This window comes from Primulina eburnea, chromosome 11, assembly GCF_022965805.1.
Source record: "Primulina eburnea isolate SZY01 chromosome 11, ASM2296580v1, whole genome shotgun sequence".
NCBI lineage: Eukaryota > Viridiplantae > Streptophyta > Magnoliopsida > Lamiales > Gesneriaceae > Primulina > Primulina eburnea.
Window position 1 is genome coordinate 36,307,351 of NC_133111.1, and position 23,484 is coordinate 36,330,834.

At 34.5% G+C, this 23,484-nt stretch overlaps 2 protein-coding genes and 1 pseudogene across 5 annotated transcripts; all 3 read right to left on the minus strand.

The window, feature by feature from the left end:
- Positions 1–731: 731 nt before the first annotated feature.
- On the minus strand, positions 732–1,325 carry LOC140805587 (uncharacterized). The gene has a single exon (XM_073161848.1). It carries the CDS (start codon positions 1,323–1,325, stop codon positions 732–734), a length of 594 nt encoding a protein of 197 aa, XP_073017949.1.
- A 649-nt stretch (positions 1,326–1,974) lies between these two features.
- On the minus strand, positions 1,975–9,713 carry LOC140805523 (uncharacterized). Of its 4 annotated transcripts, none has more exons than XM_073161790.1 (17): positions 9,551–9,711; positions 8,502–8,543; positions 8,029–8,265; positions 7,814–7,942; positions 7,515–7,722; positions 6,664–6,810; positions 6,036–6,110; positions 5,692–5,763; positions 5,259–5,330; positions 5,107–5,178; positions 4,832–4,903; positions 4,592–4,663; positions 3,835–3,906; positions 3,592–3,735; positions 3,061–3,132; positions 2,582–2,728; positions 1,975–2,496 (listed from the first exon to the last, which is right to left on the minus strand). In XM_073161790.1, exons 3-17 carry the CDS (start codon positions 8,227–8,229, stop codon positions 2,312–2,314), a joined length of 1,740 nt encoding a protein of 579 aa, XP_073017891.1. In that variant the 5' UTR covers positions 8,230–8,265; positions 8,502–8,543; positions 9,551–9,711; the 3' UTR covers positions 1,975–2,311. The 4 variants fall into 4 exon arrangements, with proteins under 4 accessions (XP_073017891.1, XP_073017890.1, XP_073017889.1 ...); XM_073161789.1 differs by having other exon boundaries at positions 8,502–8,549; XM_073161788.1 differs by lacking the exon at positions 8,502–8,543 and having other exon boundaries at positions 9,551–9,713.
- A 1,779-nt stretch (positions 9,714–11,492) lies between these two features.
- LOC140805524 (probable WRKY transcription factor 40) lies at positions 11,493–13,393 on the minus strand (annotated as a pseudogene).
- Positions 13,394–23,484: the final 10,091 nt, after the last annotated feature.

Here is a 23,484-nt window from a genome sequence, read left to right on the forward strand (position 1 = left end):
TTCAAGAATTATAGACACTTTTAGTACATCTCATATAAAATCCAAAATTCCATGAGTCCTCGAGACCGAGACCGAGAGACCGCGATCGCGATGGCGACCGAGACCGAAGCATGACAAAAAAATCCCAAAACTAAAAGAAATTCATGTCATTATACAGATGTGCAAATGAATGTAATGCCCTTATAGAACTTTACTGTACAAAAGAAGTGGTGACCAATTTAAAAGCAGGGCCAGACATATTCATCATTCCTGCCCGATAAAGCCAACAACGCCTCCCCCAACCCCCACCCCAACTTATTTTCTAACGTGGGATTTCTACATGACCCCCACTCTTTTTAAATTTTTTTTGTTACCAAAAAAAAAATAAAAATAAATTATGTATAAATATTTAAATTTTGAGAATTCTTGTTTAGCCTGAAATTGAAACTCATATGTCTGCAGTGCTGAGACAATAATATAATCTAAAATTCATCACCATTATATTATCGGAGAATGAAAAAATCATGCAACTCAAACAATGAGATGCAGAGTCAAGATGTTAACCAAACCTAAAACCACTTGAAAGTCTAGGAAGGGAGGGCCAAAAAAACACTGTCTCGCCATCGAAAACCGACACAAGAGGAAAGAAAAATGACAAAAACTTAGTAATGATCTAATCGTTAGGGGCAGGGGATCTTCTTAAATGAAAGAAATGAAATTTTGAATGAAGTTTTTTCAAAAGGATCCATAGGTCAAGTTGGTTTCAAGTTGTGAAACATTGTTTTCCACTTGATCTCTTCAACTGCAGGAGACCAATATTCTTCATAGTCTCCATCCACTAATTTATCATCATCCTTTCGAAAGTCATACAGCAAAGGGCTTGAAAAGCTGCTGATTCTTGGAGTAGCCAACACCAGGGGGCTCCCATTTGTGAGAAAAAGGGGAGCCCGACCCGTTGTACTACTAGTCGCCACCAGCCTTTTGTTCCTCTTGAGCTTGCAATCCTTCCACCTTGCGCTATCACTGCAGCGAGGCACGAGGGCGAGGGCCGGTTCCTTATGATGATGCATCCACGTGCGTAAGTACTTGGAAAACGACGTCTTCGTCCTCTTGATCGCGATCAAAATCCTCGACATGGGACGTGGGAAGTTGCCATTTTCTTTGCTAGCAATCTTGAGAATTTCAAGCCTGTGTTTCGCTATGGATATTCCCATACTTTTGAGGAACTCGTGATTGAAGTAAGGTATATCTTCTTGTTCTAGCTCGTTTCGCGCAAACGCTAGGCCATACTCGTAGGCCAAGGACGGATCTAGGCTTGTTTTCGAGAGCCAAGAAAACCAATCCATGGCCTAATAATTGTGTAAAATTAAGTGTTCCAAAATATGGTGCCCAAATGTTTTGTGGACATATATATATATATATATAGACACACACACTTACTACGTGTAAACGGATTTTTACGACTTTTTTCTTTCTGCGTATTTATGTTTGTTTAATGGGTTGGTAGTTGAAACTTGAGTGTGACTAAAAGGAAAAGAAATTGAGGGATGTGGGGACTTAAAGGTTCCATGCAAGAATCACATATAATGTGGAAGTATGAAATCTTGGAAGTGAGAATTGCCTTTAATCACGCTTGGAAATGGGTCATTTATCCTTCACTTTTGTTTTGCGTGTGGAGACGGTCTTTGCGAGCAAACTTATATTTTCACATTATATAATAAATATTCCCATTATTATTAGTATTATTATTATATAAACAAAAACAAAATTATTTAGATTCATTTCTAAACATTGAGATGTAGATGATACAAATTCATCTTCAAAATCACAATTGAGACCTTGAGATGATGACAGTTCAGTGAAATTACTTGCTTTGACCATATGTAAATTTTAGGCAAATTCCAAGTTAAGAAAAAAGACCTCATGGGAAGAATTTACATTAGAAAATTGATTTTGGTAAATCTAATTTACCGAAATTTAATCTCAGCATACTCATTGACCAATTCAAGAACAAATAATTACATAACAAATCATTGGATAATCCACAGGTACACAACCAACATTTATTTACAGATTTGTGGAGTCGACACAATTTTCCCACAGCTCCACAAGGAAAATGCGTTCAAATCCATGCCAAAGGAAGTTCTTATATACATTTCTTTCATAATCACGAAGGAGAGGTATGAAGCAGTACTTCACATGTGGCATGGAGGGATGATCATTATCTACACATACATAATTCTTGTTTTTATATGTACAACTTATTGAGATGGATTGCTTTGTTCCAGAAAGCATGTAGATACAGCGGTGGCGGCGGGTGCTTGTTCAGGCGCTATTCGGGCCTAAAGCTCACCAGATTTGGGAGATCCACAGACTGAAGCTTCTGTATATCGTTGGCAGTCACTTTGCAAGACTCCAACGTCAGTGATTTCAAGTTTTTAAGTGACTTCAGATGCTTCAGACCAGCTGATGTTACACGAGAATTCGAGACATTCAAAGAAACTAGTTGTGTGAGTCCTGCGTTTACAAGTACAAATTACAGTGTAAGTGACAGGGGACCATAAAGAGCATGAAAAATATTTATACGGGTTTAACTAACTACCGGATATTGATTCCAAGCTCTTGTCCGTCAAATGGTGGTTTTGGGATAGATTCAAAAGCACGAGGGACGTAAGATCCTTGATATTCTTCACACCGACATCAGTTAAACCACCACCGCAAATTTCAAGAGACCGCAGGTTCTTGAAATCTGAAGGACAAAACAATACAAGCGGCCAGGAGTGTGATATCACACGACAAAAAGACAAATATTGCAGACTCATGCTTGAAAAAGATGTAACCCTCATCTACTTCAAGTTTGGTTCGCCCCCCAACACACTAATCCACAAAAGGAGACATGAAGAAAACGAGGAACAATTTGCACTTGTTAAAAAAATTTAGCCAATTTTTAAGAATAGTCAACTTGTTGGAGACTTGACTTCAAATTTCCAACAGCATATTTGCAATGGGAAATTGTCAAGGACCATTAACATTGTCTATTGAGCTGGGGTGGGGTTCAAATGACTTCAAATAGTAGCATACATCGCAAATAACTAGTTCCAGAATCTGAAATCCGTGCTCCAAATAGATCCAGATGAGTCAATCCAGTCAAATCTGCAAAATAAATAGACCCCGAGTTTTTAAATTTACATAAAGGGAATTATTTGTCTACTTTTACCAAATGTATCCCTTTCAAGAAGAGATGCAAAAACATGAAGGATGGCTGCCTTTGTTGCTGATACCAAGTCTCTTAACGTGAAAGATAAGACAAATTACAAAGATAAAATTAAACTAAGGATATGAAAGAAATTTGCTTAAATAATGAGCTCAGAAAACACGATTTGGAAACAAACTTCAATGTTTTCTTCCTGTCATACCCGCTGGTGGGACACTAAGGTATACGCTGTCAACACTTTTTTTTTTTATCAGAAACTATTTATTATTTTATTAATAATAATGATTGATACAATTACAGTGGGTGAGAAACCCACAAACATCAGATCATAGTAAGGCCAGTATCAGTGATTTGACGCTGTCAACACTAGATTATGAATCCGTTTCAAAATTGCTTACTTGTAAGAGCAGCAAGGCCAGTATCAGTGATTTGACGAACATCCAAATTGAGGGATTTGAGTGATGACAGGCCAGACAACTTTCTCAAACCACCATCAGTAACACCAGTGAAGGAAAGATTCAAACTCTCAAGATTAATTAAACCTGCAACAATGATACTATACTGAATGAATTTCGAGCAATACCAATGTATGCATATAGTATCATAAAAAATATACTTGCAACACAAGGATTGCATCTCACCAGAAAGATGACGTATTCCACTGCTTCCAACTTCAGTATCAGACAACTCCAGACATTTAAGACGTGATAGGCCTACAAATCATTCACCGGAAAAAACAAAAAAGTCGGCAAGAGAAAGAAACTGGTTTTTCCTTCTTTTCTGGCTTTCTTCCCCTCATATCTAACTTTGACTGCTGTGCCCCAACCCATCACCCCTCAAAGAAAAGTAACAATAAAAAAAGGAAACTGTACAACACAGGAAGTTAAAAATAAAAATCACTCTCACATATGTTCCCCTAATTATACTGCCCCACCATTCAGGATGCAAATTAAGTATTTTCTTTCATTTTTTTCTTAACAAGAGCGGTGGAAACAAATTACCTTGTCTTTAGGTAGACTAAAACTATTTCTGAATAAAGCAAACAATGCAGTAACGAGTGTGCAAGGAGATGATAGGTCAGGAGGTGCTGGACCTCCTGGTGGCAGATGGCCATATAGGGTGGGGCAGAGGGGTCGTATTGAGACTGCTTAGAGGGTTTCTGGTTGGGTAGTTGGGATGGAGATTTCAAATGAAGTCTTAAATTCAGGAACGAATATTCCAAATGAAGTCTTAGATTCAGAGTTCCTCGCATTATCCTTCGCTGACACGAGGGTTCAAATGCCGTCTTCAATTTAGAGGATGTTATTTTTATGAACCATAATAAAAATTGGGATACGACAGAAAGAGCAAAGAATGACACGTCATATTTTGATACCCAAACATCAAAAACAGACTAACCTGCAAGATGAACCATCCCTTCATCCTTGATTCTGCAAGAATCCAGGTTTAGGCTTTCCAAATTTTTTAAACCTGTATCACGAAAATGCTGCATGAGTAACAGTTACTTATAATTCAAAATAATTCAACTCCTAGCAAGCATAACCTCAGTACTGTTGCAAAAACATGATCAAGTATAAGCTGATATTGTTGGGGGAGAAAAATTCAACACCATGTTATCACATATGAGAATAAATTTACCTTTTAGGTGTACCAAAATAGCACCAGAGATATCATTGAATCCCAAATTCAAAACTTTCAAAGATCTCAGCTCTGTATGAAGCATAGAACAGGCGAAGACGTTACTTCACATTGAAAAATGAGAATAATGATGCTTAGAAAGCAGGAGTATCATTCATGATGCTCCTGCGTCGATACATTCATTCATGATGCTCCACACAGGATAATCACGCATATGCTTAGAAAGCAGCTATTATTTTAGCTTCACGATAGAAGTATCTTAAGATGGAACTCACCTGAAAATTTATCACAACCGTCATCAGTCAAATTACATCTGCTGAGATTCAAAAATAATAAGGCACCGAGAGCTGCAGAAACACAAAAATCATTTAATATACTTGGAACAGCATACTGACAAGTATGATTAGAAAACAAACACAATACATACCTGTAAGTGACTCCAAACACCGAGCCGTGACAGGACAGCCCTCCATATTTAAAAGAGCAAGCTTCTTCAATGCTGCAATACAAATATTTGGTTTCTTATCATTGCACTATGGTATTAATTAAAAAAAAGAATAACAATATTAATAACTTCATCAACATTTCTCAAGTCACAGAAAAGTGTCGTTTGAACGCAGACAAATCAACAGCCTTCCTTTCACTTTTGAGTAAACAATCTCTCAGAAAAGGACTGCATATAATAATAAAATTTCGGCACTACAACTGGATTTCAATACAACCACAGGTCCATAAACAGGTCATTACACAGGTAACATGAATTTTATATTGAATCACACTGCAAGAGCCTCCCAAAAGAAAAGTAGAGCTCCAATGGGTCAAATTGCATCAATCATTTCGTTTTACTCAAAGCATTTTACCTCTTAGAAATGAGATACCGTTATCCGTAACCTTACTCGATGCAATTTGCAATGACTTCAAGTTTGTATGCCCTGCAAAATAGATGGATAAATTTTCTCCAAACAAGAACACATGTTTTTTCTTCATGCTCAACCAAATTCCATTCTATTTAATTCATTTCTGACTGATCTCAAGTCAGTGAGCGTAATGAGGTAATAATGATCGCATCAAAACACAAGATGAAAGCATATTCTCTTAAGCTAAAGACAAGTTAAAAAAAATAACTTGACTCTCTCAAATATTCAAGTATTTTTCTTCATCATTTCCTAAATTGAAGAGTACATAAACATTACAAGAGAGCTACCTGAGAGAGCCTTCATATCCGAGTCAGTGATGCAATTGCAACAATTGACATTCAGAGATTCAAGCTTCACAAGTTCTGCCAATACGAACATGATATATCAAATAACGAAAAGTAAATTGAATCCTAAATACTGACGAGAATTTTTAAGTATGGCATTCAGAAGGCAAACTCGTTGAGTGCAAATACACTAATAACCATGACCAAGTTTTAGTGTCAATACCTCCAAAGAATTTAGGTGACCTATTAAACAAAGAATTACTTTAAAAGAGCTAATATCAAAAGTACTTAGTTCTTTGCTTCTTTTCGTTTATTGTCTCTCATTCACCTTTCACACACCCAAACCAAGAAGAAATTTACAACACATAGTACTTGATAGTGCAACTCTAGAATTATATATTTGCGTTTTGAGTCCTCAAAAATAATCATTCGCAAAATCTTGATCAAGTTTAGAATGACAGACTTTCCTTTCTTTCCTTAGATATAAATATCGTCTTTCTAAATTAAACTTCAATGATACACAACATTGAAAAAAGTATTGCAAAGTTCCAGGTGGCACTACATTCAGATAATGAAATACACACAGGAAAATAATTCCACAACTCGGAAAGAGTTCACATAAATCACAAACCTTTCAAATGAACTAACCCTTCGTTGATTTTCGGACATCTCTCCAGGTCCAACTTTACAAGATTGACTAAGCCAGGGAGAAAACTCATCCCTCGAGCAGTGATCGAGTTGTTTCTTTTAAAACTCAAAGAATTCAGGTTTGAAAGACCTATTAAATAACAATAACATACATCAGATAATCGGATATTTACACTTGTTCTGCTGTTCTCCACCACAGAGTTATCTCCTGCCCTCACTACTAGAGGGGAAATTACCAACATTTGATAAACTAAAAATACTGACCTTTGCTCAGAGGTCACAATTTCAATATATAAAACTGCATCAGTTGCAGAAAATTAAAGAACAGCAGCTCATGAATGGGATTGCAAGATGAATTATTCTCCACATCGAATAAAAAGGCTAGAAAGACTGCTTCCATCAGCAACATGGGAAAGGAGAGAATAACAAATGGTAATAAATAATTATATACTTCTTTATCCATCGTTCGATCTTTGTCATTAAATAAAGTCTCTCTTCTCACAAACAATAGAACCTTTCCCAAGTTATCTTCAAGGTCGGGTGAAGAAAAAATTTATGAATATGTTGAACTGTTGGTTAATCTTCAAAGAGGATCTTCATAGGATATGGCAGAGGTAATGCTAAATTTATCATCAGAACAAATTATTTGGGTTAAGATTGAAATTTATACCCAACTACAACTACCAGTGGAACAGTAAATACATTAACAAGATATCATCAACCAACTAATGGCCTAACAAATAAAGAAGTTTTCTTGTAGGATAACAATATCGGAGGAGCATAGGAAGGGTCTTATAAATGAGGAACCTTCATCTAGGAGGAGAGAAAAGTTACCACTTATCTGTTCCAGGCCCAAGTCTGAAATCTGGTCGCAATAATTACAGGTCAAGGATTCAAGATTTCTGCATTCTTTGAGACAAGCTAATCCAGAATCAGTGATATCTGAACCAGATAGATCCACAGACAGTAAAGAAGAATTCTGTGAAGAAATGACATCCATCCAACTGTCATTAAGACCTGGATATACTCCTAAATTGATATCCTGCAATTAACAGAAACATGTGTCAAAAGTATCAACCTCTTAGCATCCAGGTAAATTTTAACGCCACCCGTTACGAAGTTTTAAGTTTAACCTGAAGAGCACAATCCCGAAAAGCTTCGAGTAAAGTATCAGTTAGGCATTGAGAACAGATCAACTCATCAAAAATCTGTTGACTAATGTCCCTCGGCAGCATAGAGAAGTTGTTATACTTGCTTATGTCCTTCAATGAAACATAAATCCTTAACCGCAGTTAAAATATGTCTGCTTCTACTTTGAAACCAATAACTATTAGAAAAGAAAACATACTTCTCGAATCTTATATATACACAAATTCATAAGCGAGGGACAGCTTCGTTTCCCCTGGCTGATATCCATGGTTGATGCTCTAGAAAAAGAGTACCCAAGCCATTTTGAGCTCCCACTTTTACTATATCTTCCACAAGCTCCTCTGTGTGAGCTATCCTCATTGACCTGTTGGTCTCGCTTCCTGGAACAAGCTCCCCCCATTCAATGCTATATTCTGATTTATTCACATCAGAGTCTCTGCAGACAAGAAGGAATGTCCATTAATAACCAGTGTCAGGGTTACACGTGCAACATCAATCATTATTATGCCCTTGACTTTTATATCTGAATTTATCATTGCCTTCCCCAGCCCCCAGCTATGCCTTCACTTTGTATTTTTTGCAAAAAGAACTCTTTTTCACTCATGCACCCAAACATTAAAGCTGCTCATGCTTTAAAGGGGAAAAAACTGAAAAACTTGTGTTTTTGCATACCAGCTAGCCCAAGCCTTCATGCACTTGAACTCAAGCTTTACTCTATTGCTTTATAAATCATAACAAGAATTATCAGCCACAGTTATGATGCTTCCAACAGCAGAAGGTAGGACGTGTTATTTATAAGCAAAGAAAACAAAATCGTACATAGAAGACATTGGCCTTTGCCACATATTCATAAAACTTACACTTCATAATACCAAGTTTTAAAAATAAGCAACAGAATTCATCTCGCTTCTAAATATAATCCATAACGAGCACACAAGACTACAGACGTGATAAAAACATAAGCTAGAAACTTTATCGCCAAGAATATGCTATCAATTGCAAGAATTACTATTCCGTTACTCCCTCGCCAATTCAAGAAAGAATCTCAAAATCACTGTTGTGCCTCATACATCAACGGCCTAACAATGATTACGCTTCTGACCCGTTCCATGAACAGAAATAATGAAAAAATTAGGATACAAACAAAAGACGAATACTTTGCCAAAAATCCATCGGCACAAAAGCAGGGATTACATCTTTGCTATCACCATGTCACGATTAAACTATGGACCTTGGGCTCCAGGAAACTGTACGGCCTTAATAAAAGTCATTCTCAACAATTACTGCTACTTAAGCCTTATCCCAGACAACACGAATAGGACACGTAAAACCAAAACGTACCTTAAAATCAACTTATTCTAACATTTCTTTAACTAAACCAATACTCCTTAAGACGGCACACGGGTTTACTTTCACCAAAAAACTCAACTCCAAAAGCCCAACAATTCCGATTACCAGAAAAAAAAAAAAAAAAAAAACCGAAAGTACTCATCTTTGACAGAAACCCATACGATTCAGCTTTAAGATCATATTTAAGTCAAGCTAAACAGGTAAAACAAACAACCCACTTCATCTCCCTCCTCGATGATCAAACATTTCCATCACTCAAATTCTTTAATTTAAAATCAACCAACGATAAGCACCACCGTAAAACCCAGAGTTTATTTTCTCGAAATCCACCAAGGAAAAAAAAACCCGATCAAAAGAAAGAAAAAAATAACCTTTATTCTTCCTAAAAAGAGACATCATCTGAAAAATCTGCGATCATCGGAGACAGAATCGGTCTACAAACTACGCTAGCACATATGGAAAACGCATATATTTTAGAGAGAGAGAAGAAAAAGTGTACGTGGGTTGAGTTGCAGGCTTCAGCTAAAGAAGAAGATAGGAGGCGCATACGGAGTGAAGATTTTTCGCTTCGGTGGCTGCTTCCAAGCTAGAATCCGAAGCTACTGATGATCGCCACGTGGTGGGAAAGAGAATCCGAGTGTCCGCTGAAGGACGGGGGAAATGGTTAAAATAAGAGTATTTTTTTGTGGGGGTTTGAGTTCAAAGTGGGGCCCACTTCGAGGGTTATAATTAATAATTAATAAATTATTGAGTGCGGTTCGGTTTTATCCATTATTAGTTTGGTGGGGTCCACTTTTAGTGGAAGATTTTATTCGCGCAGTTTTCAAATTTTATTTGAATGTCCAATGGTAAAAATTTGTGTGAGACGGTTTCACGGGTCAAATTTTGTGAGACGGATCTTTATATGGGTAATCCATGAAATAGTATTGATTTTTATGCTAAGAGTACTACTTTTTATGATGAATATGAGTAGGGTTGACCCGTCTCACAGATTGAGATCCGTGAGACGGTCTCACATAAGACCTACTCATTGATTATTGGTGGGTTTAGTGGGCTTAATTGAGTTTAATTTCTAATTACGATCAACTTTAATGATCTCTCCTATACATAAAATTGACTGTGACGTTTGATTTGGAAATAATGATTTGATTTGACGAGATATTTTCATAATTATCATTTTATTTATATGAATTGACAAAAAAAAAAGATTTTAAATCTGTCTAACATAAATTTATTAATTTACTTAAACAATCAAATGAATTCAAATTTCATTGATTAAAAATCCATATCGTCAAATTCTTTCATCTTAGTGCAAACAAAGTGAATCTCAAGTCCACTTCAATTCAAGTTATACAGTTTCAGTAATAATTAAGATGTATTTCACAATATGAGTGTTGTCCGAAATTAATCTTCAAAACATCTCAGTATCAAAATGATTTCTCAAAATTAAATTCATACATATAAGCGCAATCTTTGTTTAAAATTTTATAACAAAAATAGAGAAGTGTTGATATTGAATCATGGTGATGGAAGAATAGGCTATTGATGTGGAATTATTAGGGATGTTAACACTTGGAATTAGGCCTATATATATATTGGAGTCATTTTTTACAATTTGCATACACTACATTTTCTTGGCTACCACTGGTTTGTTGGCTGAAAGGCTCTACCACTATTTGTTTTCATATTTACTTGGACTATTGCTCGTAAACATAAAATGCACAAATGTCCACTGAACTGTTGTCCCAGCTTGCAAGTGATCTTGAGATATGATATTTGGCCCTCAGCTCAGTAGCTTGTGAGTTGTGACCTTGCCCATAGAATGTCCCTTTTGTCGAAAAGTTGGCCAAGAGTCGTGACATGGTTATCTGCAGGTATCTAACGTTCACTTTTTAACATATAATCTCACCAGATGCATTACTATTTCATTTTTACCATCGACATCTGAATAACAAGATTTTGCTTAATAGCACTGATGTAAAACCACAACGAAATCGGAACGAGAACGTTGAGAAACTCCAACTGAACCATCTTCAAATGATTTGAGGTCGGCTCCACCCTCCATTGTGACCAGATTTTGGATTATGAATAAGAGAGTGGACTTGTGTTTGCACTGCATTTGTTCTTTTTATCTAGGTTACTGTATTATTAGTCTAGCAATTTGCACTCGACTATGCATAAATCTTTTACTAAAACTAGTGTCACACACACACACACACACACACACACACCAATTTTATTTAGTCACTTTTTGCATAACTTAGTGTTAGGTACTTCAAGATTTACGGTAAGCATCAATAAATGTAGCAAGTATGAAGTATTAAATAAGCCAAGAATATGAATTTTCAACCTTGAATGCACAAGAATCTTGAAAATAACCTCCCATTGTTTTCATCTAAGTAGTGAAGCAACAAAAACAAGATCGTAACCATTTTATAAATGCTCATTTTGTAAAAGAAAATTTCTTGTACTGGCAGCTGCCAAAGCTGCTATAAAACTGGGGTCCTTGGTTAAAGTTGAAACCATTTGTTCAACAAGGAAATGTTGAAGTTCTGGTTCATCATTCTGCCTCTTGCATTTCTCGTTTCTTCATGGCCCGGTTCAGGTGTTGTTAAATCAAGAGTTATAGTCGGTGCAGACGAATGCGGAGACGTTGAATATGGTGAAGTGCCGGGTGTCAAGTTCCTGTTGGACCCAGAACTCGTCTCTGCTTTCAAAGGCGGAGGATGGTTGTGCTCCCCTTCATAAGTCGCCACTACGATTGACTGATCTTCTATACTCCTTTGCACCTGAAAGAAAACAAAACATCAGAAAAGACTTGGTATTCTAGTTTATAGGTTCTCACTTGATTAGTGGATGAGTTAGGCCTTAAATCTTGAATTATTACCTTCTTTTTGACAGGACAACTTGGAGCAAAAGAACACTTGAAGTAAGCTCTTGGACAAGGGTTATCCCTGGTCACCTTCTGTCCATATTTTCTCCATTGATACCCATCCTTAACGATCTACAGTTCAAGTAAATGGTCTTTCAATCGAGGAACAAAGACAAGAAAATTTTATAGAATAAAAACCAATTTCTTGTGGATTTAATCAATGAATCTCATGACCCTTAAGCCGTTAGAAAGAGGCCAACAATGGTCTTATAAGTTAATGCCCGTCGTAATGCGGAGTTTCCTGATCGATTGTAACCGGGTCAAGACATCCCGAAATTATCCACAGAAACTAAGAGTATTCATGACAACTTACAAGGCTTGTATCAGATGCTTCAGTTTTCGTGTAAATATGCGAAATCTTCGTTTTGATTTGTTCTTCCCTTGGTTTCTTTGATGAATCTTCATCACTAGAGCTACTTTCTGAAGGCCCAATATTGTTGTTATTGATGCTGCTTTCAGCTTTTCTCTTCTTTGGTCCTCCAGGAGTCTTGCTTGTATGCTCCATTAATTGGCTCCTCAATTCTGTGTAGTTCTCACACACCGCTGTCAGCATATCCGTCAACTTCTTGTTTTCAGCACTCGCTCGCTTTAGTTCTTCTATCAAAGCCCCTCTCTGCAGACGGCAAAAAAAATCTAGCTCATTAAATAAACCCCACAAAATATCCAACTCAATTGATAATTAAAAGGCTCGATTCTCAAGTAAAAATCTCGGTTTCTTGGAAGAGCAGCTTCAATCTCAATAGATATGACCCGATTTGGCTGGCTGCATATTAATTCGAACCCAATATAATACTAACCTCTTCGTTCACTGTTAAGTTTTCTCCCAACCCAATGAAAGCGCCTCCCACTTCTTGTTTCTGCACAAACAAACAAAAAATGTTTACAAACACCATCTTTTCAGTAAGACTCTACGCTGTAATTTGGATAAAAATATATACACACAAATCTCCTCATTTTCCGTCCAAACCGGATCCATAGACTTACCCATATGGGAACTTCATCCAGGAATCCGAAAGGTTTGATATTAAGATCCAACGAAGTGTCCAACAGACTTGTGAATTCCATAACTCCTCGTGCAACAATCTCTCTTTCTCCCCCTCTTCAATTAAAAAAAAAAACTCCAAATTTGCTTATATTTCTTTGTGTTTTCTGCGTGTATATGCAACGTTGTAGCTAGCAGCAATACATCGACCAAGGAAGAGTAGATATAAAGAGAAGCTTATATAGAACACACACGGAGAGACACACATAGTAGGAAGGTGGGGAGGAAGATGCAGAAGAAAACGAGCATGAGTTGTAAATTGGAATCTAGAAGACTAAAAGCCGTGTGTGGGCAAGAAAAGTCAAACATGTCACAAACCATCAAATAGAAAATTGGAATGTGAAAGAAATGTTTAAGAATTAGTATGGACTTCTATTTTTGTTGATACATGTTGATACATGATTTCTTGTTTTCTTTTATTAGGAGAAGTTATCGTCTTAAATTTGAAATTTTGATATCAGATAAATTATAAATAATCGACTTTTTTATTTTAACACGTGGAACAAAGACTCGGAGTTGATTTGAGTATGATAGTAGGTAAAAGAGTTAAATTATATATTCAGTAAATTTGATCTCTAAAAATTACTCGTTTTTCATGATATTTTTATTTTTTATTATATTTATATTTTATGTAAAAAAATTAAAATATTTATGGATATTATATTTCAAATTATTATTATTATTAGAAATTAAAAAGGTGGACAAGATATTCAAAATTTGGGTAATGAAATTCTTAGCTAAGGTCAAAGTCAAGCCGACCTTAGCCTTAGGTGGAAGACGAGAGAGCGTACGTAATCTTCGCTATCACGTTGACCAATCTCTCTACACGAAAAGAGTGTGAGGTTTTATGTAATTGTTAAATAAAATAAGGTAAAAACTTGTGTGAGCCGGTTTCACGGGTCATATTCGTGAGACGGATCTCTTATTTGGGTCACCAATGAAAAAGTATTATTTTTTATGCTAAGAGTATTACTTTTTATTGTGAATATGGGTAGGGTTAATCCGTGAGACGGTCTCACATTAGATTCACTCATAAAATAATTTGATTATAAAATTTCAATTAATTGTATGAAATAACATATAAAAATATTAAATAGAGGTGAAAATTAGATAATTTAGAAATAATTTGTGTGAGATTTTTTTAGATAAAGGAATAAATTTATGCAAATTTAACATTATAATTAAATGATTTTTTTGTGCACATTTCCAATAGTACTTCTAAGATTGTCTCTTTGTGTATACAAAGTGAATCATGGCACTAGATGTACACATGTACAATTAATTTTCATATAAAATACAATATTTTATATATTATTTTTTAGGAAAATCTTTTATATATTAGTGAGTAATGATATGGAATAATTTTTTTAAGACCGGTCCTGTTACCAGGAAGAGGTGTTATTATTTTGATTTAAGAATGTTATTAATAATATGGATAAAAAAAATCACATTAATACATGATATTCATGTTTTAGACTATCTGTCTCACAAAATTAATCTGTGAGAACGTTTCATATGAATTTTTGTGTATAATTAATTATAGAAAATTTTACACAAATCAAATATAAAAACTTATATTTTCAATATAATTTCTCGTATGATTAAAAAGTCGTAAGACAGTCTCACGGATATTTATTCGTGAGAATGGTCAGCCTTGTTCATATTTACAATAAAAAAATATTAATTTTGGCATAAAAATTAATATCAAAATTAATATTTTTTCATAGTGATCTAAATATAATATTTGTCTCACAAAATTGACTCATGAGACAATTTAATGTTTGTTTTTGTATAAAAAATAATCTTCCATTAAATTTAAGAATAAAGAGTAACTGATGCTTTTCACACCAGAAAAATTCAACATTGACTAACCGTAATACAATATATATATATATATATATATATATATATATATATATATAGATAATAAAATAAAGTGGACGGTGTCATGGCATTAGTACGTTATACGTCTGAAAATTGCATTTATTTATATTGCAAATGTCATTAATTACTCCAAAACATGTCACTAATTAAATTATATTGTTGTAATTTTATGTGTGTCAGATCATCTCATGCCCGACATCGTGTGAATTGTTATTGTTGTGGTAGATCTCTTGTGTGACGATCTCACGAATATTTATTTGTATTAGATAAGTCAACCCTACTCATATTTACAATAAAAATTAATATTTTTTTCATGGGTCACTCAAATAGAATATTCGTCTCATAAAATTGAACAGTTATCGTCTCATATGAGTTGTTGTGTATTGATTTATCATAACTTTTAAATGAAATTTTGGTCGTACTAGTGTATTTCTTAAAGACATTGAATCTAAAATATTAAAGTTAGCACATTTTATATAATTAATATTTATATTACATTTTAAATAATCGATCCCTAATTTTTTTTAAATAAATTAAAGTTAATTTCTTGACGATGTCCCATCTATCACTTAAAACGTGATTTTAAATATAAAACCTAAAATTATCGCTTGTCGTTAGAACTATTCAATCACATTATAAGAGAAAAACACGAAAAACTATTAAATCGTACTCGACTTGTACTCATTTTACCTTTCTCTTCTCAATCGTATCATATCATGTTTTGCAAAGACTTAAACATTAGAGTGGTCACACACGAAAAATCGAGACGCCCCCTATCAAATATGTTTATATTTTAGAAAATTATGGGCACATGGATTGGGTAGCTGGACCGGACAATTTTTGGAGAGTATCAATCATGATAATCAATTATTTCAATTTGGCACACAATTTGTTGCATAATTGTTAACCTCTAGTTTTTAACAAATGCCTTATTTTACACATGCTACAAAAATTAAACAAAGGGTTTTAATTGATCTACAAGTTATTTATGCTGGGAATTTCATCTTGTGGGAACCCCTTTCCTTCGATTAACTTATTAGAACATCAAGAACTCGGAAATTAAATGAGAAGTCGACTTCTTGATTTAAGTAGATCTGACTAAGAGTGTCTCAGAGAGTTTCTAACAAACACTTGTTAGATTATAGTTGAGTGGAATTGTTTTACCGCGTTTGTAAAAATCAGCTTCTGCTTCAACTTTTATAACTTTTAAACAAAAGTTAGAAGCAAGATTGAGATGTTTTTTTATACAAATTTTCTCATGATTTTTTTTATTTTTATTAAATCTTATATAAATCGTTAAGCATTTATGCTATAAAAAGATAAATTAATTTTGATACAAAATATTCAAAATTTAATAATTATTATATAAATACATTGTTTATGGTGTGAGTATCAAAATTTAAATAATTAAAAATATAAATATTATGTAGGCTAATAGTATTGTTGTAATTTTACAAAAAAAAAAAGCTTGAAATCAAATTTTCTCCAAACACTCAAACTTTAGCTTACTTAATGATTTTATTTCAGCACTCACTGTTTTTGTTTTTCATTTACTTTCAAAAAAATCTCTATAAAAATCATTTTAAAATAAATAAAAAGAATCTCAAACACTCCTCAAATAGAATTGACTTTATGTCATTTTCACTAACCTAATTTTTTTATTCACTAACATATAATTAGGTCATAGGAAAAGTTGGATTGATTAAGTTAATCTCATGTAAAGCCCAGAACATATCCCTATATTAACTCTTTTTTTCAAATTTTTTTTATTTTAAATATGATTATTTTATTATATGTTACCGGCAACTCGAAATTCCTGTTCAAATATTTAGATTTGAGTCCAAAAATCAAATTTTCGGAAAAATTCCATCCCTCGGTTATGTGTTGATTATATTTAATTATTAGCAAAAACTCGTGTGAGATGGTCTCACGGGTCGTATTTTATGAGACAGATCTCTTATTTAGGTCATCCATGAAAAATTATTACTTTTACGCTAAGAATATTACTTTTTATTGTGAATATCGATAGGTTGGACCCGTCTCACAGATAAAGATTCGTGAGACCGTCTCACAAAAGATCTACTCAATTATTTACCTATTTTTCCATTAAATAATCTACCAATGATATGAAATGACCAATATAAAGCAAGCTAGAATCAATGTTTTTTTATTGTTGAGTACTAAATGTACTTTAGCAAAAGGAAGGATTTTACGGCATGCTATAGTCTTTAGTTAAAAAAAAAAGTGATTTGGCTATTGCCTTTACCAGATAAAGTGAGTTCGAATGCTATAGCCATATTTGAAATTATTGGGAATTATGCACTTTGAAAAAACCTCGAATTCGAGTAGCTTTTACCAAACATGAAAGATAAGTTACATTCGAGTAACATACCAAAGTTATTTCATCTTTTGTTGGGTAAAATAATTGTTTTTGTTGGTAAAACAATCGAAACATGATATTTGAGCTGTAATTCAGTTTAAAAGATTTGAGTTGTTCTGTTATCACCAATTATAAGTTTTGGTAAAAGGACAAGCGCTTGATCCTAAAATTGGTATCAGAGTCAATGTTAAGGGTTCGGTTTTCATTGATTGCAAGGAGTTCAATTATTGAGAGAGATAGTTGAAGTATAATAATTGTCTCCACTGATATAGCAATCGAAAAGTAGTGCTTGAGATACTATACTGTTTAAAAAGTTTGAGTTGCATCGTCACCACCAACTATAGTTTTTGGTAAAATAACAAACATCCGACTTTAAATATTTTAGAATGTTGAAATACTTGAGGTGCATGCTTAAGCATATTTTCAATGTCATGGGAATTTTGTAAATGCTATTCAAGAATCTACTTAAGATGACATGAGACTTTAAATTTGTATACAATACTATTTACATATACGTATAGTATGTAAGAAATGAGTAGGTCTCATGTGAGACCGTATCACGGATCTCAATCTGTGAGACGGGTCAACCCTACTCATATTCACAATAAAAAGTAATACTCTTAGCATAAAAAATAATACTTTTTCATGAATTATCCAAATAAAGATTCGTCTCACAAAACACGACCCGTGAGATCGTCTCACACAAGTTTTTGCCCTAAGAAATTGGTATGATGGATGGAATTATTAGATTTCAAGGTACCTGTAGGATTCAATGGGATGTGGCATTATGAGTCAATCGAATAGAGTTCTATCCGCGTAGTTTAAACATGAGAAACACGGGGCACTAAGTACACAACTTTGACACGGATTTCCTTATTTTGTTTTCTTGCATTTACTTTCTAGTGAAATATTCCACTTTAAGTCTTTCCAAAAACAAAAATTTTCAACTTGGCTAAACCCAACTACAACTATGAAACATAATTCAAAGATTGAGAATAATTTTGTTTTTAAGAAAACGACCTTTCTATGATTTTCCTACCAAATTTTTCGAGAATATCTTCTCCTCATAGTTTGATGTAAAAAAAAAACTGATAAATCCAAATTCAGTCCTGGACAAGTTATTGGTTCCAGATTCGAAGTTTAAACAAGTCAAAACCGACGAACAATGCAAGAAAAATATAGTCTTTGAACTCAAAAGACAAAAAATTCAATGTGGTTAGAGTCAAGGACATAGTATATCAACGTTTTAGACAACGGTGCATAATCTTGATAAGATCAAATATGATCATCATGAGAGACTTATATAAAAGAGAGAAAGTCCGAAGAAGAAGAAGAATGATTGAGAACACAAGAATAATTTATGTATATTATCTAAGAATGCGTCAAAATAATCACCATGGATTCTCAAGACTCTCAAGTAGAGAAGCATCCTTTCATGTGCTTGTTAGAGTAGGTGTTCAGCGAACCAACTTGTGGGTTGTGCTTTATTGAATCTTATATATAAAAAAATCTTTATTTTAATAATATTTTACAGTTATATCCAGTTACGGAATTTACTGTATTTGTATACTCATGTAATCTGCATAGATAAAGTCCTTGGATATACTATAGGTATCATGAGGTCTACATCATAAAACGTATTAGGAAATGTACCGTATATTCTAAATAGGTTCATAGCCAATTCAGCTGTCTAAAATAAGAATAAATGTCGCTTGAACTTGAGACTAACTTCTGTGATGTAAACGTCATGTTTCATTAGTAAGGGTATGAAGATGTTCATTCATACATATGAGTGATCGTTTGATAATGCACTGAACAACCTTCCATCAGATTGTCTAAGTAGTTATCACTTATCGAGTGGAAAGTCTGCGATTATGGTTGTAACTCATTAGTTCTTTGACCCGAGATAACATAGAGGCTCTACGTACTAGCATGCACTTTGATCCGTTTACCTACTCCATTGAGCGTCATCAGGTGGCGAGATGAAGTATTTTATGTGATCTGATGTGTTATTAATGTAAATAGTCTCTACCCAGAGCAAAACATGTGCTTTAATGGAAAGTGTTTTCCTAGCTGCATATACGATTATATATATATATATATATATATATATATATATATATATATATATATCACATCATTATCGAATTCATTTGCAACTCTCAATATACCAATAGTTGCATATCGATCTGAATATATGAGTTGAAAGGACTGTACTGTAAGACAACTATAACTTAATGTTCTTGTATGCACTATCAGTTATACCTAGAGGATTATGAGCGATACTATTAGATGCTTTTACCATGATCCGATAGGTGTAATCAGACTTGAGTTCTGATATTCACGATCAAAGTATTGATGAAAATAATGAGGCTAATTAGGGTAATCTCGAATAAAAGTAATCACAAATAAGAAAAAATGTTATTCTGAATCACATAAAGTTGTGAACTCACGGCTAGCTTTATCTTTGAACCATCGAGGGTCACAAAAGTATCAGATTATCTGTTTCCATTGTGACAGTCAAGTTTAAGGTGTTGAATTTGACAAATGTAGTTTGATGGAAATCAAACAGATTGTTTATAACTGAGTTTATAAGCGGATTCCATGTATTGAAAGTTGTGAAACTTAGCTTAACTGTTAATTAAGTAAAGAGAGTGAAACTGCTTGTTTTAGTGAAGAAGTTCACAAAATTGACATATGTAAAAAATGGATCAGTGGAAATTTTGATATTCAAAATTTTTAATTTTCATTATATGAACAAGAAATTTACCATTGGTGCATCGACATTGTCTCCTTTGATCGAGTCTATAATGAGTTCATAATTATTTATTTAATAAATTTAGAATCTATTAATTAAACAATAATTTTAATAATAACGACTACTTTATGTACATGATTCTCTTAAATATTTTAGAGCGGTTTAGAATTGATAAATTAATTGACTAACAATTAATTAAGAAATTTTATAAATATTTTATTGATGGTCATATGAAATAATACAAGTTTTAACACACAGATTTTGGACGAAAAAATTGTCCACCAAAATTTTTTCCTTCCCTCTCTCCTCAAAAACTTGGCCATCCCATTTTCACAAGGAAAATTCAAGCCACATCGCCGTCGGATTTATGGAATTCAGGTAATCCAGTCTCGACCTAAAGTTCTTTTAGATCATTAGTGCGATCTAAGCAAGGAGTTTAGTCTCTGATCGTGGACTTGATTAGACGATCAAAGTAGGAAGACCTGTTCGTAGAGATGTACAAAAATGACTAACTTCGCTAATCCTTTATGTGCAACATTAAATACACAAAGATAAACAGATCTAAACATCTTATGAATGTTTTAAATTATACGACGCCAATGAATGTTTTGAATGTCAAACCTAAAATTTTAAACTTCTAATGTTCTTTTGGTATGAGAAAATGGTGCACCAACAATGCTCACACTCCACCGTCATATCAACTCAAGTAAGGAGCACCTCACAGCATCAGAGCACGACCTAATTTCCAAATCAGGTCAAGGATTAATATGCACATTGTGCAGCAATTTCATGAAGAATGATAGTAGAATTTAGAGTTGATAATTATGTTTGTCATTTGATTGACCGACTGTAGGTCAGTTATGGTTTGTCGTCTTGAGTGACTGAGTGTATGCTAGGAGTCACAGTTGAGAGTATGAAACCGATTGAGATGCGTTTGTACAACAAGTTTGTATAAATAAAAGTTTTCTAGTGAATTTTTTCTGGCAACAGAAGAAGGAAGAGATAAAGAGATTTGATAATGAAACTTCTAGAAACAAATTTGTGTGCTTATTTATCTATTTGTACACAATCAATTTTGACCAACACATATTTATCGGTTCACACATGTTTTGTTATCAGTTTAACCAAAATATTCGTTGTAACAATTCGAGTTATTTTCGCACTTCATATAAAATTACTTGACTGGTCAATTTAGATCAAGAATAATTTCATCTATTATTAACACAACCCTGGAACACTTCTAAGATGTCTTATATCGATCTAACAAAATAATTACTCCAAAATTTTGCAATGAATAATGATCTCACATTTCCACTGATAAGTGCATGATTTGCACTTAATTTATATTAGAATCCATTTGGAATTATGCTTGTTTCGAACAGAATTATGCGTTTTTGGTTTGTTTCTGTTGTCATTTCAGGAATGGGGAAAATAGCGAACACGAAGCCAAGTGGACCAAGAAGCGCACAACCATGAGCATGCCACCGGACAGATGTGTGCGCGCGGCCGCGCGACATCACGCGTAGGCGCGCGCGCACAGGTAAATAAGTGCAAGAACAGTGAGGCGCGCGCCATCGCGCGCAGCCGCGCGCGCAAAGACAAGCACCCGAGCAGAACATCGCGCGCCACCGCGCGAAATCATGCGCACCCGCGCCCACACAGAAGAAGCGAATGATCAGAAGCTCGCGTGCGCCCGCGCGAAATTACGCGCAACCGTGCGCGCACATGCATGGCCAAACACAGTAGTGCGCGCGCAGCAGCGCGATATCACGCGCACCCGCGTACACGACGTTCCAGAAATCATTATATAATGCGCGCCGCTAGGTCAGAAGGGAGACACGCCGTTTTGGACGAAAATACAGAGGGAAGACTCAGAGCGAAGGCGAGACGAAGGCACGACACGCGAAGATCGATTACAAAAACGAAGAGCGACGAATCTGGGGACAGAGACGACACTTCGGATTTGTTATCTGTCTTTTGCATTTCTATTTTCTCATATGTCAATGTCTAAAACTTTGAGTATGCGCCGTTTGTATTTCGATTTCGTGATGAACTAATCTCCCATTCTAGAGAATGATGTAGCTTTGTGGACACGATGATTTGACATGGTTATTTTATAGGATTGAATTTCATTTTATGTTTACTTGTGTTCTCTGTGTTTACTGCACTGCAATTTGCTGGCCATAAATTGTCTGTTGTTTGATTAATTCTACAACTCGGGAGAGGGACTAGAATTATAGATCATTATAACACATCGTTAAATGTTTATAGCGTTCGGAAGGCGTATAACTTTAGCGAGGCTTAATAAGAACATTGTTTGCATTTATCTATGAAACTTAGATTCTATTTAGGAACAATTGAATAGAAGTTGATAGATACAGTTATTTGTCACTTGGGAAAGGGGGAATAAAACAATCTAAGTGTTCTTGGCCATTAAATGATTGTAATTCAGGAATATAAATTCAATTGTGAATAATTATCGTGGTAACTTTGTGAAATCATTTCTCTAGATATCTTCTCTCATAATTATCTCTCAATTCGGTGATTTAATTAATTTATTGTTTAGTCGCTTTTTAATTGTTTCAAACAAACCAACCTTTTATTTGATTTTTCTAAATAAAGTTGAGACTATTTTAATTACGAGCACTGATATACATTTTTATACACACTCCTCGTGGGATCGATATTTGTACTCTAACCAGTACTAAAACTTGACACCGTACACTTGCGGTAGTGAAAACTCGAAACAAGTTTTTGGCGCCGTTGCCGGGGAGTGTCAAATTTGAATTTATATCAGTATTGTTACCAATTAGTCTAGATTTTAATTTAGAGCTTTTATTTTTATTTTATTTTATATTGATTGAGTTTTTCATTTTTTCTGCCTGACAGTGTATGCTAAGATCGCAAAGCCCTGACTTGCTTATTTTTTATCCGGAGATCGAAAGAACTGCAAGAAGATAAGAAAAGCAAGAAGAGAAGAGATCCAAGCAATGGCTGAGAACAGAGAGAATGACAGACACGCCCAACCAGAGGCGATTCCTATAAGAGATCACTTCCGACCAGTGATCAACAATCATTACTCTGGTATTGCAAGAGGGACAATCAACGCCAATAATTTTGAATTGAAGCCAGCTTTAATCAATATGGTTCAGCAAAACCAGTTTGCTGGGACAGCCACCTCTGATCCTCACGTCCACCTGAGAACCTTCTTGGAGATAACGGATACGGTAAAGATTAATAATGTTCCTGATGATATTATTAGACTGCGTTTGTTTCCGTTTTCTCTTAGGGATCAAGCTCGAGGATGGC

What these genes read in the sequence shown, in the direction of transcription:
- LOC140805587 (XM_073161848.1), bottom strand. Translation starts at nt 1,325, where the DNA reads ATGGATTGGTTTTCTTGGCTCTCGAAAACAAGCCTAGATCCGTCCTTG.
- LOC140805523 (XM_073161788.1), bottom strand. Translation starts at nt 8,229, where the DNA reads ATGGGGGGAGCTTGTTCCAGGAAGCGAGACCAACAGGTCAATGAGGAT. An exon ending in TTCGGGATTGTGCTCTTCAG is followed by an intron (nt 7,723 to 7,813) that starts GTTAAACTTAAA and finishes TGTTAATTGCAG; the next exon opens with GATATCAATTTAGGAGTATA. An exon ending in TGGAACTAGTTATTTGCGAT is followed by an intron (nt 2,729 to 3,060) that starts GTATGCTACTAT and finishes TTTGTCCTTCAG; the next exon opens with ATTTCAAGAACCTGCGGTCT.